The sequence below is a fragment of the Gallinula chloropus genome (assembly GCF_964237585.1).
Source record: "Gallinula chloropus genome assembly, chromosome: 7".
Lineage (NCBI taxonomy): Eukaryota > Metazoa > Chordata > Aves > Gruiformes > Rallidae > Gallinula > Gallinula chloropus.
Window position 1 is genome coordinate 3,784,644 of NC_140092.1, and position 18,079 is coordinate 3,802,722.

The window sequence follows — 18,079 nt, forward strand, 5'->3', positions numbered from 1 at the left end:
CTACAGATCCTTATCCAATGCCCACTTCAATGGGAGTACTTAAAGGGAAACGTAAATCTTAGTGTCAGTAAATTTTGGAACAAGCTATATAGCTGAGTGTGCACAAAATCAGAGGTTAATTCGATCACCTGCATTTTCAGGAACCTACTACCATGGGTCAGGCTGTGAATTTCTTATTTCTGTTAGGAAGAAGTTACCTGTGCAAGCAGCTGTGAAGTAACATGTTTGTGGAGTGAGTAGTTACCGTGAGGATGGGAGAACCACAGCATATGGAAACTACCCTAACACATAGCACTGGCAAACATGTCTCAGAAGTGTCTTCAGGGAGTTTCAGACTGGGAGAATCAGTGGGATCAAGACATTCCTGGAATTTTATTAAGTGTGCTTATTTTGGTCTTGGTAATGCAAAGCAAAAGAAAACAACCGATTTAGGAAACTTACTCGAAGGTGTCTGATCTACTGGGTGTAAATTCTACTCAGCTTTATCAAATACATCCTTTGATAGAGTATCTTTATGCTGATTTTTAAAATCTTGAAAGAGAAAAGGCATTTGGCTCAAGTCTCAATCAAAATGAGAAGTTTGATTTCTTTCATTTCCCACTTTTTTAACACCTTGAAGATATTTTGATGGTAAATCCAGCACCGCGGACAGGGACTTAAACGGGGCTGTTCCTTTAATTGGAACTGCATTCCTGCACCACAACAAACCCCCAATTTAAAATAGAACAATAATAAGGAAGTATGAATGAATACTAATCACAGGATAACTATGAGGGAACCACTAATCTATAGCTAAGGCTGAACTGATGAGAATTGAACGGAAAGCAGAGTAGTAATCACCAAGGGAAGAAAGCCCAATCCTCCCTCCGGAGCAGAGAGGAAAAATAGTTGTGGTTGATTATGTTCCAGCCCACCGGGGAGAGGCAGGATTATGAAACTGTGTTCTTTGGAGACTTGTCTTGGGAAACGTGCTTCTGGTCAGAGTGTACTGATAAACTGCATGGCATCCCAGAGCATTACACGGCATATATATATATGTGTGTGTGTGTCCATGAATAAAAATACACAACCAGCGGTGGTGTACACACAACAACCCCTCTGATGTATACATTTGTATCTGTATGCATAGATATATGTAACGCTGCCACTGGTTATGTGCTGAAAGGCTTTCCCCCCGCGCCACACGACTTCCCACAGCCAGCCTGCAGCAGGGAACGCGGCAGCCAAGTCCCCTCGCTAAGGAAGGGGAAGCACAGAGCTTTCTCCAGAGCCAGCCGGGCACAGACTCCGCCGTGGTGTAGCCGCCTCTCTGAGGCACCGGCGCAGGGTGGCGGCAGGTCCTGGAGCCTCGCAGGGCGGCCTCCCGCCGGAGGAGAAGCCAGCGTTGCGCATCCCAGGTGGAAGGAGGCGGCTCCACCCTCACGTCTCAGGAATACGGAGTCAGGGGCCGGCCGTGGCCTGGGGGGTTCTCACACCAGCCTCCCCTCCCCAGGCGGCTCTGCTATCATGTATTTATCAACTCCAATCACCCCGCCTGCCGTCACTTAAGCTGCCAAGCTACGAGCTTGGGAGAGCGCGTATTACAGCACCACCTGGTGACACCTGCCAGGACGCCGGAACGGGGCGGCCTGGGCGCTCAGGCTCTGCCGGGACGTCTCTTTACTCCGCAGAGGTGCTCTCGGGCGGGAGCCGGCGGTAGCCAGGTGCGGGGGGCTCGGCTCCGCGCAGCGCTGCCGACTTGGTTCCGGCTGCCGTGAGGTGAGCGGCGGCGGAAGGTGAACGTCTCCCGCCAGCCCGGGCTTGGCACTGTACACCCCGCCGCGGCCCAGGCGGGCTCCGCGGCCCAGACCGGTTCCGTGGCGGCCGACGAGGAGCTTTGGCCCCGCGAGGAGTGAAGCGGGAGCGCGGAGAAGGCCCCGTGGGTGCGGCGCCTCCCCCCCCGCGTCCCCGCCCGGGGCGGAACGCGCCGCGCGGAGCCGCGTTGCGCGGGGAAGAGTGCGCGGCGGCACCGGCCGGCGCCTGAGGGGCGGGCCGCCATGGCGGTGGACATCACCCTGCTCTTCAAGGCCAGCGTGAAGACGGTGAAGACCCGGAACAAGGCGCTGGGGGTGGCGGCAGCGGGGGACAGCGCCAGGGACGAGCTGTTCAAGCGGGGCGCCGCCCGCTCCAAGAGCGACTTCACCAGCCGGGCCCGGGAGGTGGTGAGTGCGGCGGCGGCGGGCGCGCAGGCCCGGGGCGGGGGGGAGGACAAGCGGCAGCCGGACGCCTGGGCGCCGCCGTGGGCGGCCCGCCCCCCCCCCACGCTCCCGTCTCGGAGCGGGCTGCCGCTTCCAGCTTTCCCCGGGGGCTTGGGGCGAGCGAGCGGGCCCCGGAGTCGCCCGCAAACAAGCCCGGGGCAGCTCTTTCCCACACGGATGTGGGCTGGGAGGGCGGGAGCGCAGCGTGAGAGCCGGGAGCCCGGCGGCTGATGTGGCGGCCGGGGGGAGGCTCCGAGCCCGCCTGTCGCCCGCGTTCCCCCGGGCTGGGGCCCGCTCCGCGGCAGGGGCGCGCAGGGCCGTCCCGGGGGAGCCCCGCTGGCTGCGGTCCCGTCCTGCCCGGGCTGGCGCTTCCAGCCGGCTCTACGGCAGCCTGCGCTCACGCCAGGGTTCCCCCAGGCCAGCTGCCACGTAAGAGAACGCTTCCATCGCAGATACCGGCGTGCCTGGTGTTTGCACTGTGGATGCCGCCTCCAGTACGCACAGCGTGGCTGTAAGGTGCCAGCTTGTACGAATTACATGTAAAAAGGCAATCGGAACAGTTTTAAGACAAAGATGATGAGAGAGGGCTGGAGCACTTCCCTTACGAAGAGAGGGTGAGGGAGCTGGGCTGGCTCAGCCTGGAGAAGAGAAGGCTGCGGGGGGACCTCATTGCAGCCTTCCAGTCCCTGAAGGGAGCAGAGGAACAGGAGGGGAATCAGCTTTTTAAAAGGGTAGACAATGGTAGGACAAGGGGGAATGGATTAAAGCTAAAGGAAGGAAGGTTTAGATTAGGTATTAGGGGGAAGTTTTTTACAGAAGAGAGTGGTGAGGGGCTGGAACAGGCTGCCCAGAGAGAGGGGGTGGATGCTCAGATACCCTGGAAGTGTTCAAGGCCAGGTTGGATGGGGCCCTGGGCAACCTTGTGTAGCTCCAGGCCTGGAGGTTGGTGTCCCTGCCTGTGGCAGGGGGGTTGGAGCTCTGTGATCCTTCGGGTCCCTTCCAACCCAGACCAGTCTGGGATTCTATGACTTGAAAAGACAAACACGGAGAAGTTCAGGAATTGCAGAGCTGGAGGCAGACCAGCATCCACCAAGTCTTTAGTACACAGTTGCGCTGTGGAAACAAATTTGTTGTAGATTATTTTATACTGAGTAAAAATCAGGGAGGGAAAAAAAGCCCCAAAGCTGGGTTTGAATAACACGTTTGATAAGGTACTGCACCATGTCTTGAGAAACTAAAACAAGGTGACTGCTCAGTACACAGCTTGAGGAGACAGGCTTACAGAATGCATGTGCAAGTTTATAACTAGACAATGAATGTACAAGTAATCTTATTCTGTCAGTTTTACATTTGATGTTCAGTAGCTCGGTGGTTGTTCTGAGGGCTAAGCAGAGGGTGCCAAGTTGGGCACGTGTTAAATGCACATATTACTAACCATTACAAAACATTAAATGACCTATCAACTGTGAGCAGAGACCTTATGTCCTATTTTATTGTAGAATAGGATGGAGTATTTCAGTTAGGAGGGACCTACAGTGATCTTCCAGTTCAACTTTCTGACCACTTCAGGGCTGAGCAGAAATTAGCTTGGCTTCTTGCAGGTTGAGTTGTGCTGACCTCTCGTGCTCCAAGCTGCAGGAGTGGCACCCAGCCCTGGTCCAAAGAGGAGGCAGCACTGTGGGGCTGGGTGGGTGCTCAGTCCTGCCTGGGGCAGCTGCACCCATGTAGGATCAGGGTTCTCCTTTCTAGCCCATCCCACAGAGGTCTTGTATCAAGTTATTAATGGGGTTGAGCAATACTGTATTGAGCAGTGTAATTCTGTCACACATAGTATCTTTTCTTTCTCCTTTCCACCCTTCTCTCCCCCTCCCTCCCTGGTGAATATGAGTTTCACTGTAGGATCTGAGGACTGTGGAAGTGTTTACTTTTTCTGTGTGTGTTGTCATTGTGGACAGGTTCTTAAGTGGGGTTTAAGAAGGAAGATTTGAAGGTGCTTAGCAATTGGGAGAAGCAGCTGGCAAAACTGTAATAGTTGCTTATTTTCTGTTGAATTTCATTTTTCTTTCCTAAGAAAGCTGTGCTTGCACAGTGGGCTTCTGTATTTCTTGTAAAGTTTCATTGTGCCTGGAAGATACAGTTATAAGCTCCTCTTTTATATACTCAACATTATTTTTTTAGATAAATTGAAGTAGGCACAGAGAATTTGGAATATAAGAGCTATGATAGTCAATACTATGTGTGGAAACTGGTTTAGAATTAAGAGGATACGTTTTCTGTGCTCTTGGTATTTTGCTTTAGTCACAAAGTACACTGTGTTTAGTTTGGGTTTCTTCCAAAGTCGACTGTTTTGTGTTCAGGTATATGGTCTTGCTGCAGTCTGTGGGGAGCTGATGAATGTATTTGAGACTAAGGTGGTAACACAAGGTTGCCAGGAGGTTATCTAAAACCATTGCAGAGAGTGCTGTTGCTGGGGATGTTGAATTCTGACAAAACTGATCTGTTTGCCTATGGTTGCTCTTCTAAATCAAAGATGAATGTTATGGCCATGAAATTTTGAAAGGCTTTTCTTTGCCCCAGCATTGACCCACCACTGTTTGTTTGGTTTGGGTCTTCTTTCCACCTGTTTGCCAGTTACGTATTGACTCGGCCCAGGTGAGGAGTGATTGTTGAGGGGTGATTCCATACAAGAAACCTGTGGTAACAGTGACAGACTTCCTGATGCATGCAATCTGCAGAAGACTGTTAGAATTCATTATGTGTATGTTGGTGCTTTTTGGTCAATTTACAAAAAACAAAGCAACAGGCTTTTTACCTTAGACTTTCACAGTGACACGACTATTTAAAATGCACGTGAAGGTTTGCATTTCATTGTACTTCTACAGCCATGTAGTTGTGGTGGTGGTGCTCTGGCATGGGGTCCTCTATGGCCTGCAGGTGGACCTCTGCTCCACCATCAACCTCCGTGGGCTGCAGGGGCACAGCCACCCTCACCATGGTCTTCTCCATGGGCTGCAGGGGTATCTCTTCTCCAGCACCTGGAGCACCTCCTGCCCCTCCTTCACTGACCTTGGTGTCTGTAGGGTCTGGCATCTCACTTATCTGCCTGGCTGCACAAATCTTCCTTTTTCCCCCCAGTTTCCCCTTAAGTACATTATAATGTGGTGTTGTAATGTATAATAAATACCCCTTCTTAGATACATTATGCCAGAGGTGCTACCACCATTGCTGATGGGATAAGTTTTGGCCAGCATTGGGTCCATCTTGGAGCTAGCTGGTTATGGCTCTGTTACGCATGGGGGAAGCTTCTCACAGAAGCTACCCCTGTAGCCCCCTGCTACCAAAACTGTGCCACAAACACCCAGTACAGTAGTTCCTTGGTATGGTATCAGATTTGAGATTAAGCTGAGTTGATGCTCTGAGCTCTGAGTGAGGACTTTTAAGGATTAGATCAAATGTATTTAAATTAAAAAAAAAAAAAATATGCTTCAAGTAAGTGTTCAGTGACAAACATAAGCAGTTCAGATACAGCATAGGTGCAGTTTATGCAACATTTCTTTATAGCTTTACCATGGACTTAAACCTGCAGTTTTGGGTATTTTAAAAGGTTGTAATTTTTGGAAGACATTTGGCACTTGAATATCTGTCTTGGCATGGTCTTAGGAAATCTGACAGATATTGGAGGAATGAGGACTTTCTGCTTTCACTGCTGACTGTTCAGTATGTGTTGGACAAATGGAATCAAGGCTGCTACAGCCTTTTAGCAGAAATAACGATAAATTAATGGTCAAGCAGAATTTCATGGTGGGCTTGATTGAAGCCATGGATGAAATTTTGTGTTTTGCTAGGGATATTCTCTTTAAGGTTTTGTGAAAAGCTAAAATAGTAAGTGCTAGAGCATGAGTTCTTCAAAGGCAACACTAGGCATATCTGAAAACATCCTTGTGAATGGAAAATTTGAGAGGTTAAACGTTTCTAAGTCTTTAAATGCAAAATTTCAGAATGATCAAATGTCTGTGTTTGAAGCTGTTCAATGCATAAGGATGCCAGATTCATGAGGCTACAGCATCTGTTACTCATATAACTTCTGTGTATGGATTCTGTAGGGTGATTAACTGATTCTTAAAAAAAATGTGTGTGATAGGCCAATATTCACATCAAAAATATGTTCATCTGGTCTGTAGAAATACATAATGAGGAGCAAAAATCCCACATAAACCTTGTCTCCAAAACTAGTTTTTGTGAAAGCCAGAACAAATGACATTGGAAATAACAAACCTTTTAATTACAAGGCCACTTGACTTTCATAGTATTTTGCTCTGGCTACACATAGGTTCATGATGGCTTGTTTCTTTGTTTGCTTTTTAAAATGTTACATACTCTTGAGTAAAACATCTTTCCATACATCCCTATATAAATTCAATGCATCTCATTTGGGTGCAACCCATGGGGTAATTCAAAATAGCATTGTTGTTAGAAGAGATGGAGAGCTGGTGGGTTTGTCCTTGGTCCCAAACATGGGATCTTTCTGTGTATCTTTGCACAGTTTGGTAGTTGGTACATTCTCATAGGAGAAAAAAGGGGTAGGGGTATTTGTGTATGGTGTTTACATTAATAATTTGTATATTTGTATATGGCGTTTACAATTGCCACTGTCATTACATTAATAAAGCCTAAAAAAGGATGGGGAATGCCCAACCCCCTAGCTGTTCCCTCAAATTGACCACATAGGACCACCTTGAATAGCATAGCATAATTATTGACATAGCACAATTAAAAGTGAGTGTTTTTAAACACCTACACTTTCTGATCCCTTTCAGACTGTTCAGAATTGTTGAAGAGGTACAGAGAATAAAATTCAGCCACCAGAATTGTGTTATGGTTCTGGTTACAGTATGTAATCAGTAGCCAGTACACAGTGCTGATAGACAGGCAAGTCTGCACCCTCCCTGTAAAATTTCTAGGGGTTTACAAATAAAAAAAAGTTTAGAAAACATTAGTTGATGCTGAGATCTGGATTCTAAACAAAGGGTTCCTTGTTCTTAGTAACATTTTAGTATCATGAAAGAGTTGGTTTGCAGATTGGGAGGTCTACAAGCTTTTCCACTGCCTACTTTTCAATACATAGAGCTTTGGTGGTAGGCAGGTACCAATCTGCTGATGCAGGGAGTAACAGCATCCCTGTTTAAAAGTAAAAGATGTATAGGAAAAAAAGCCAGCCAAGTATTAAATGTTTCATTGGCATATGCTGCTGGTTCTGAGTGAAGTTCAGGTTGGTGTCTCCAGAGTGTATCAAATTATATCTAAGCTTCCTAAAAGACTGAGAAATACCCAAATTAATGAAATAGTCAGCTTGCTATATTAATTTTTTTATAGGATGGGACATATATTTCCCAGGTCTAGAATAGACCTGAATGGTACTTAATCTTAAAAACCCACATCCAAGTGTGGTACCATTGAAGTCCTTGGCAGAACACAGGCAGGGCATCACAGACCATGTGGTCACATAGTGAACTACTGCTGTTGTAGTTAAATAGCTGATGCTAACCAGAGAAATGGCCAAAAATGGTTAAAACGGTGTGCTTTAATGTTTTTGGTTTTATACTCAAACTAAAAACCTCTAACCTGATTTACTGAGGTTAATTTATACAATCATTTTAATTCTGGTGATTACATAACTCCCACGAGAAATATTTGGATGCAAGGGAAATATATACTGCTTATGGTATAGCCAATTATAGTGTTTATTAGGAATTAATGACTGTGCCAAATTTTGGACAGCAAGTGATATTTCAGTTCACTTCTGAACTTTTAATGAGAGGTAAGGTCTAATAAATTGGGCCTGTAGCTGAGGTCATCAGAGTTAATTCTGATTTCTCCCATGTACAGTTATGAACAGTCACTTTTTTCCTCCAGGTTCACTGATGTTGCTGCATCCTGTATTCGTTTACATGCACAAGGATTTCCCTCCCCTTTCTCTAGGCAGAAAATATGATTCTAAATCATACTATTTTCAAATGGGGAGTTAGTGTGCTGCTGTCTAATATTTCAGATTTATCTCTTCCCCTCTCTAAATTACAGTTAATGTTCATTTTTACTATGAGCATTTACTGGTTTTACTTCTTGTTTCCTTCATCCTTGTTAAAGAAGAAATGTAGCCTGAGAGATGGAAGGGAAAGTAGTTGATAATTTTAATTAGTAGAGAAGAAACACATATAAAGCTGCTTAAGGAAATAACAGAGGGAAGTTTTTCTTTTTCTTTTTCTTTTTTTTTAAAGAAGGTTTTTGGAGCGGAATAAAATGCTGACCTTGTTTAATGCAACAGGATTAAATGCCAAATCACTAATGTTCCCCATGTGTTGCTTCTGGTTTTAGCACAAACTCACATCAGTAACAGTGGTGAGAGAATAGGTTGGCCTTGGGGGAAGAGTTATGAACTCTTACATTTTGGGAAATATCTGTGTAAATGTCTGTCATTGTCCTGCCCTGCTTTGTTTGTTTGTTTTTAAGTACATTCTTAACTCCATGGGAATTATTTTCTGAGTAGAGCTGAACAGCAGGATTGAAAGTTGGCTTGAGAGACAACTTTCCTTAGTTGCCTGTTTTGTTTTGACTGACTGGACCTCATGTGGTGCTGAGGAGTCTAAACATCTAAGGCTGCAGTTCCCATTTTGAGGATGCTGTTTTCATCCCTACCTTCTTCCAGGTTGGTTGTGGGGGGCTTCTTCCAGACTTAGAGTTGCTGGAGGAATTGTTCTATCAGGTAGCTTGTCGCTACAAGCTCATTCCTGACTATGGTTGTCCACTAAACTGATACCTCCTGTGAGTTCTTGATGTGTCACCTTGCCATAAGATAAAATTAGTTTGTAGTGCATACAGAAGTGGAAGAAAGCTGAGGTTTATCTTGTGCAGCCTCCCTTGCTCAAACACACTATGTTAGTATGACATCAGAAGGAGATAGATGACCTAAAGTGATCAGGCTTAGCTGGAAGAAGATAGAATGATGAAGCTTGGAGGAGAGACAGTCTAACATGAGAGATTTACCTGTTGGGATTTATTTTTCCAACTATTAGCAGTGAGGCCCAAATACAGCTAATTTCTCTGAAAGTTAGTAACTTTAAGGTTCTGATTCTTCTCCTCTTCCTCGTTTTCTTTTTGGATTTGTTTTTGAAGATAGGACAAGTTTGGTGGGTAGTAGCCCTGAGAAGAACTTACCTGTGACTCTTCCCAGTGTGCTGCACTTCTCTTCTGTGTGTGTGGTGTATCCTGCTTGTTAAGTTGAGAGGGGTGTTCTTAGACATTTGAAAAGTCCTACTTCTCTTGGCTTCTGCTATTTCTAGAGTTGGACTAAGGAATTTTCTGCTCTGACAGTTGGCAAACAGAATTTCTGATTTATCACAGACATGCCTTGAACTCTTTGAAGTGTATTGAAATAATAGTAAAACCAGGAGATACTGTGGTTCAGTGTACTAGCTATGCTTCACGTGTGATCAGCAAAAAAGTTTAAATTCTTATCTCAGGGAGCAGCTATTTCACAGCATAAAGATTTTACAACTTCTCACAGAAATTGGTTACAAATAATTGCTCTCAATGACCAGCACTGACACTTGTGTTTTTGCTAATTGGGGCTGGTTTTGATCATCAGGATCAGTTATTGCTGTAATGCTGAGCTGATTCCTTGTGATTCTTGGCAATGGGTGGATGAAGTTTTTGTGTGTTTCACTGTAGACAAAAGGATATAATTTTTCAGTGAAAGATTACGTAATTATGTGCTCTGTCTTTGAAATGTCAGACCACTGTGCTTGAAAATATTTTTCAGACTGGCAAATATTAAAACCTGGTATGATGGCTTCAGCAGGGAAACCAATTAAAGGGTGAAAATTGGAGGTATGAATTGTTTCCAGCAATTTGGGGAAAATGTTCTCTAGTGCTGAAAACATTACAGTGTTATATAATTGCACAGAATTTTAAATGATGGATGCTTTCTTGAAATTGTAAGTTTCCTGACTCCAGGGTGGTGTGTCAAAGCTTTCTCTCTGCCAAAAGATGACGTTCTGTAGTGATCAGGTACCAGCCTTGAGGTGTTTGTTGTCCCTTTTTATCCTTTCCTTCTGACTGCCTTCCCTTTTGATGGAGGGTGGTGAGAGCAATAGAAAAGCAGATGTGCTGCATCTGCTCAAATTTTAGTCTATTCCATTGCTGTAGGTATTGTCCAGCATTTGAAAAACAAACAGAACAAAAAACCAGATACAATTAAATGCAATCCAGTTTCCTTTCAATCTTTCCCACTATTAATGGATTGCTTGGTATTTCCCACTGGGTATTTCTTTTTTTTGGTTTACTTTTAAACAGTTTTGAACGTGGATGTGATCTCACTGATTGTAAACTGAGTATTTCATTTCTGTAGTACAAGATGCAGCTGACTGGTGTTTCCCACTTCTCTTAGTTGGATAATAAGTGTGAAATAGGTTTCAAGTGAATGTTGCTGGAGGTTCTGAGAACATCCAGAAGCTCTTAATATTAACTTGGTCTGTGGTTGAAAAATAAGTCTGTGGTTTGATTTGTAAGATTATTAGAGCTCTAACTTTGCTTAATATTCTGATATTTTAACTAGAATTCTAATAGAATTATCGAGGTTTTTTTTAAATTAAAAAAAACCACAAACAGTTTGAGTCCTCAAATGTTTCATAGAGCTGGGAGTAAAGTATCACACTACATTTAGAAGACCAGAAATAATATTGATGCAGGACTTGTGGGGGTTTCTGGAGTAAAATACACACTTGAGACCTGGCAGGTGAAGAAGGAGCTGAGAAGGGAACACTGGGCTGTACAGCAGCCCACCAGGACCGGAGTGGGGACATCTCTCATGGGCAGCATAGCAGCAGTGTGCCAGGGAGTGCAAAGTGACCAGAGTCCTCAGGCAGTCTCCAGAGGAGGGGAAAGTTCCTTAAAGGGCCAGGAAGACAAGGGAGCTTGTCAACAATGTGTTGAAACCAAGGTGTTCTGCAGAGTATTGGGATTTTGGAGAGGAAAACATACTTCTGGAGTTCTGAGTTGTTCAAGAAGTGTTGTGTTGTCTGCTGGTTTTCAGATTGCTGTGTGTGAAATACAGACATGACTGCATCCTGGTTTTGTTTTGTTTTGTTTTCTTGGCTTTTTTCAGGTGGTTTGAATGTTCTTACAAAGTAGAAAAAACTTTGAATTCCCAGGCTTTCTGATATTTCCCTTTTCCAGCTTTCATTTTGGCTGAGCTGATGGTCTCATTTTTTTTCCCCCTGCCTTATCTCCACTTTAGCAAGTTATTTTTCTTGCCTTTACTCTTGCTTTTTCCTGGAAAAGAAGCAAAACCCTTTGTGAACTGCAAAGGAACATGCTGCTGTCTCTTACAACTCTTTATGTATATAACATAAGGCGTGTTATCCATTATATCCAACTTTATTATAACTGCTTCACTTGTATTAAAAAAAATGGTGATAGCAAACTGACGTCAAAGACAAACTTGTAATGGTGAAGAAAACGATTTAATGATTAGTAGGGAAACAATTATTTATTGTAAATAAAAACCATGTCTAAAGGCTGTAATGTGACTTTTAGAAACACTACCATGCTGTGGTATTTGCAATACCGTATGTCCCGTACAGTAGATAATGTTCAGAAATTGCTTGGGAACTGGAGCTTGCAATTGTGAGCCTGGAATGTCCTGCAGATAATTAAGTTGTGGTCAGGCTTTAGAAAAATAAAAAGTTCTCGAACTATGATTTTATAAACATGCTACAATAACATTTCCTTATATTTAACAGTTTCTTATAGAAAGCTGATACTCTCACGAGGCATTGACTAAAGGTAAAACATCAAGAAAGAAAAAATATTAAATTAAAACTTCACTTAGGATGTTGACAGTTCACTTGTAATATTAAACAGATGTGTGTGTTCTTGGGATATTCTTCTTTCAGAACCTTGTTGCATGCCCACTTTCAAGTGACAGCTACAAATTTTTGATTAATTTAAGATTCTTCTTTCCTCAGTTGTCTTTGTTATATATTATTTTCTTCAGGTCAATTCAGATGGACAGTGAGATTCATCCTGTAATTTCTGCTGTGATATTCAGGGGTTTCTTTATGTAGGCTTAAATTGAGGCACGGCTCATTCAACTGTGCACAGAATCATTACATACATGCCAGGATTCTTGTGCCTGATAGTACCTTTACATATGTAAGTAGGTCATTTATAAATTCTGCCTGTGAATTTGGTAGGGCATAATTTGGCATCTTTGACTCCTTGTAAACACTGCACATGGGAGTCAATACCAAAATACAGAAACAGAAGCTTTTAAAAGATGTGAGTTTAATGAAACATAGAGGGGAATTGGAATTATCAATTCAAGGAAAAATGTATAGCACTCCTAAGATGACAAAATGTTGTGTTCAGTTTGATGTCAGCCTTTTTCAGAAACGTGTTGGTAGGTGGCTTTTGTTTTTTTTAAGTTTGCATATATGATCTCAAGTCTGAAAAATTACTTTGTAGTGAAGAAATTTTTAGATCTGGTTTTGTTTGGAGATTTTTCTTGTGATTATGTACCCTGGCTTGTTCGCAGATCTCATGCAAAAGCAAAGCAAAGGTATAGTACAGGAAAAGTGCATATTATTTGTGGTGTGATTAAGCTGATTGTGAATAGTAGATTCACCTTCACTTGAAATCTTGTAAATCAAGTGCTGATGTTCCAAAATGCATATGCTACTCCACAAGTAGTGCAGGAGTTAATGCCCAGGGATGGCTCAGGAATTCCTCTTTACATGTGGGACACCCCTTTGTACCAAAGCAAAGAATTGGATACTGGTTTTCCAAATCCCAGACTACTGCTCCAGTGACCTATGACTCTGATCAGACTGACCTTAGACTGTGAACATGTATGGGTGTTCTCTCTTCATTTTTAATAATAAATGAACTTACATTCATAGTATTTCTAAAGTAAAGCAGCCATGTCAGACTTAACAGGGTGCTTCATCTGGTTACCTGCCACAGAAGTTACTGTGAAGTAAGAACCACTTGTTAAACATTATTTTGGTAATCCTTCCTCATGTATTTTTGAGCATGAATGGATGTACAAAGACAATGAAACCATTTATTTTTTTTAGAGACTGAAGGAATAATTAACTGGTGTGATGTATTAATCAATTAAATAACACTACATTGTTGCAGTTCACGTACTGACTCAGTTTCAGGTGTATGAATTGACTCTCCTGTCTTTGTCTTTTAAAAGATGTGTGTGAAGGCACAATAGACCATTATGAGAGTGAGACTAGCCTATTGTAAGAATACACTTTGTTTCTCTCAGTGATGTTGTTTCCAGTTCCTAGGATTTTTGGCTCACTGTGGAACCTGCTGAAATATAGATGGGAAATACTTAGGAGAGGTCAGAGGCTGTTGCTTATGTTTTTGAATACAATGTAAAAGAGCATACTGCAAGTACAGGAAAATACTTCTCAGAGAGAATCAAAATATGAAGGAGGGAAAAAAAAAGGAAAAATACCAGTTAATTAGTTGGTCTGACATGTGACTAGAATAACTTCTTATATTTCTTCTGTGTTATGGCATAGAGAATGCACAGTGCTGTGGTCTGGCTGTGACTTTACCGTTTCTTTACAATTATTGTCTGAAAAATTACAGTAGTTTCAGGAGTGGTTTGTGGGTTCATGTAAGACACTTGAAATACTTGTAATTTTTTTTTTTTGTAGGAAAAATGAGGCATGTACATTTTTCAAAGGAAACTTTTGCTTACAGTGAATGAAAAGCATTCCTATCCAGCTCTTAAATGTCGATTCACATTTTATTGAATCAAGCATATACACCCTATGTGAATTCTAATCTGAATGTTATTCCGATTTTAAAGAAATATATTTAGAAACATCCATTAGAGGGAAGGAAGATGATGCAAATATTTATCTTCTGAGTAAACTTGTGCTGGTTTTGACACTAATAAGAATCAGAAGCTAATTTCAAAGACCCCTTTTTAAAAGTTTGTTTATACGTGGTTGTTACTGATGCTTTTAGATTTAAAGAAGAGCTGCTATTGCAAAACCCCATCATTTGTGTGCAGGCATTTTATGAATTGAACTGTTTTGAACAAACTGATTTTTATTCATCAGTTCTTAAAATATAATGAAGAAGTTTATTGTGTCAGTGAGATGTGAGAGTTGTGGGAGTTCTGTGCAGCCTGATGCTGATAGAGTCTTTCCTGAGAGCAGCCATATGCATAACTCCTGTTATTCTCAGGCATCTTTCTGGGAGACAGAGGGAGATCATATTTATTTCCTATTATTATTGGTGCTTAAATACTAAATCTCTGGCAGAACAACTCTATAGGTGTCTGATCTTACAGAGATAACTGAAGCTGTTGCCATGGAGATGTTGTTGATTAAGCACAAATGTATGTTGTAACAAAAAACACTTTCTTATTGGAATTTCATAAGCAAGAAGATTGTTGTAATGCAAATAAACTGAAACCTTTGAATAGTATGTTGTTTGGAATTAAGTTTCCTACCTCTTTAGATTATGAGCCAAACTATTATATTGCCTTCTGATTGCATGATATGTTCTCTGCTTTAAATTGCTATTACGGTAGCTCTGAGGGTCCCTAACTGAGAGCAGAGCTAGATATCCTGTGTGGAGCATTTGAGCTTTTAACTAAGCAAGACATTTAAAGATGCAAGATGAAATCCTGGCTGTACTGAAACAGGCTGGAGGGCTCTGGTTGGTTTAATGGAATAAATGATTTTGCAAAATATTCTTAGCAGATTGAAAGTTTTATGCTCGTTTTTCGTTCCACATTTTGTCTTGGGAGTGAGGGTTCAATACCAGTACTAAAAGACAAGTCTTCTCAATTGCTTTTTGGTTTGGGTTTTTGTGTTTGTTTGTAAGAAGTGAACTGAGTTCACTGGGACTATTCATACATTGTTGAAGTGGGTCCTAAGAGAGCATTCTCAGAAACTAAGAAATGGGAAGGAATTACGAGTGAGGACATTTCTAATTTGTGTTATTTATTTGTGTTTCTGTACCCCAAACCAAAATAATTCTACAAATATTTATGTTGTTGGGTAAAACTTGCAATTTTTCAAAAAAGTGTAGTTCTGAAAATATGTACGAGTTGTAGCAATTAACCTACATGCACATTTATAATTCTAGAAAATGGACAAAGTATTACATTCAAAGACTGGATCTGATAGACCCAAATTGCTTAAAACATCAGTTATTGAAGATGTCCCCCTGGGACTTTGAGAAACCATTTAACAGATGAAAGTACATTTTGAAAAGTTTGACCTTACAGGCAATCATAAAATGAATCAAAACAGTTCTTTCCTCCCCTGAAATGTACAGAGCCCATCTGTATCTAATCCAGTAATTATAGGCTGAGTTCAATTACCTTTTCAAACTTGGAGCAGACTGGAGACTAGGCAGTGAACAAACATAGGGTTTTGTCTAGACCTCAATTGACCACAGTCTAAAACTTGAATTTATATCTAATTTTATTTTTAGCTTTGTTTGATAGTTTCTAAAGGATTTGTTTTGCTACCTAGATTTTAAATGATTTATTTTGCTGGATCCTGAAAGATTTTACTTCTTGACCTAGTGTTTACAGCTATATATTTATCCAGGTAAAGTTAATAAAATGACAGCGAGTCCTAAGAGTTTACTGGATAAATAATTTAAAATGTAACAAAAGTGGGTTAATTGGCTCTTTTGAGTCTTTACTGTTGCTAGAACAAAGTTATGGAAGGAAGAATGTGAACCAGATTATGTGATTTATTCTCTGTGCTCATACCCGTCTATTTAATGTTCATGTTAAATGAAACAATAAAACTTTGATTATTTTTTTCCTCCTTTAGAAAAGTGAACCCCAGACCCACTTGACTGCAGTATTATCAGTAGTTGATAGAGGTTAGAAACTATGCTGAAAATAGATTTTTTTTTTCTGACTATTTTTAATAACTTATTTCAGTTAGAGCAGACAGACTATGCATTCAGCCAGCCAGTTAAGTAGTGCATACACAGCTACAAGTTGTAGGAGCTGGTGTAGGTTTTCCCTTAGAGAACCAAATTGAAGCCTGGACATCTTCTGATATTATCCAACAAACAAAACAAACCACATAATGTACATTCATCTTGCTGAGAAGTATCTTTGGGCTGCATTCACTGTCTGGCATAGTGACATTGCCAACATAGTGTTCTTAACTCCTACGACAGTTTATGTGCAACCTTCACTTGAGCAGCATTCCTTGTAATAAGGATGTGTGGTGTTTGTAGAAACCAACCAGAGTGTTTGCCAAGACTACAGAGTAACAATACTACATGTCCTACCTCTTGAGTAGCAGTGGGGGAGCAGTGATTTGAGGACGTAATAGACACTATATTTTTAACTATTAATTGTGCCTGTGCTCTGGTTGGAATGGTGTCTCTTGGCAAGCGAAGGCTATGATAATTGGTGTGGTTAGTTTAACTCTCTGATTCTTAATAGTAATCACTGTATTTGTAGCAGTTGTAATTAGTTAAGAATGTGGTTTGCGATGACTTCCAAGTCAACACGTATTTAGTGAATAGGGCATACTGTTCTAATGGTAGTAAATTCGATGTGACAAGCAGGAATCTTTTGATGTTTAATTGGTTTTTTTTGTAACACTTGAGGAAAAAAAACCTGATCTAATGAAATGTTACGTAACTGTAAAGTTGAGAGGCCCTAGAGATTGCATTGATTATTCTGAGTGTCTTGTGTCTCTATATTTTATAAGCAGGGGAAAAGTTTTCAAATACTTGTCTTCTGGAATTTTTGCAGGGTTTTGTAATATGTATTAGTTTTCTGGATGAGTGGTAGTGTTCTGAAAACGTAATATGGAAATACGTCAAATTATTTTCATAATTGTAATTTTGAAGTAGAATGTATAATAGGAGGAAACAGCAGCTTTTGGCGTGTAACATCATTCCGGTTTTTGGGTGTTGTTTTTTGGGGAGGGGGGGTTCTCTTTCAAAAAAGAGCGACTGTTGCACTTGAAAGTCAGGAAATCCAGCCTTCCAATTTCAGTCCTTCATCAAAATCCTATTTACAACAGCACTCAGAACTTCTTGTTTCCACCCTGCCTTAACTCTGCAGCAGCAGCTAAGGAGACCTTTCAGCTGTTGCTAATGACAAATGTTGAAATCTGTTGTATAATCACATTTGTTTTAGTAGATTTATCGTACAAGATAGGACCATATGCTGCCGAAAACCATTGAGCTCTTCCAGCAACCTCCCCCCCAATTTTTCTTCCTCTTTACCGTAGTGGCTATAAGAAATAAACATTTTCCCTGGAAATTTGGGTAAAATTGATAATGCCATTCAGCATCCCACCAGGCTTTGTAACTGAAAGCAAGGATGGTTGATAGGAATTCTTGAATTTTTAATTTGTGTAATAAATCTGTGCTTCATACAAAGAGACTACTACACACAGGATACTGGATCAGTTACTTCGCTCTGTTTCATCTTCCAGAGCTTCAGCATTGTACAGAACTTCAGAAACAAAAGCATTTTAGACCAGCAGCTAAAATGAGTATGTTCTGAGAGTAAACTAAGGCAGTGCCTTCAGTCTGGAGGTTACCTGAATTAAGAAGTCCAGATTTTTCACTGTGTTTAGTCTGTCCTAGATAATTTTCATTCTAGAGGTGTAGTGACACTCCTCCTCTCACCCCAAATGTTCAGGCTGTTAACAGTAATCATTAATGGTAGTGCCCTTACCAAAGACAAAAAATGTGAGACAGCACAAATGTGAAAATGCCTGTTTCCTAACTGCACTCAAGATTTTTTTCATGACCTTACC

General features: G+C 41.6%; 1 protein-coding gene across 2 annotated transcripts in view; it reads left to right on the plus strand.

Moving 5' to 3' along the window:
- Positions 1-2,020: 2,020 nt before the first annotated feature.
- The window catches only part of STX18 (syntaxin 18), a 58,225-nt gene continuing 42,166 nt past the window's right edge, over positions 2,021-18,079 (plus strand). The window contains exon 1 of one of the 2 annotated variants that reach the window (XM_084266702.1): positions 2,021-2,201. In XM_084266702.1, coding sequence (XP_084122828.1) covers positions 2,037-2,201 — 165 coding nt within the window. In that variant the 5' untranslated portion in view covers positions 2,021-2,036. The remainder of the gene's footprint in view (positions 2,202-18,079) is intronic. The other variant, XM_084266703.1, reaches the window with a different exon arrangement.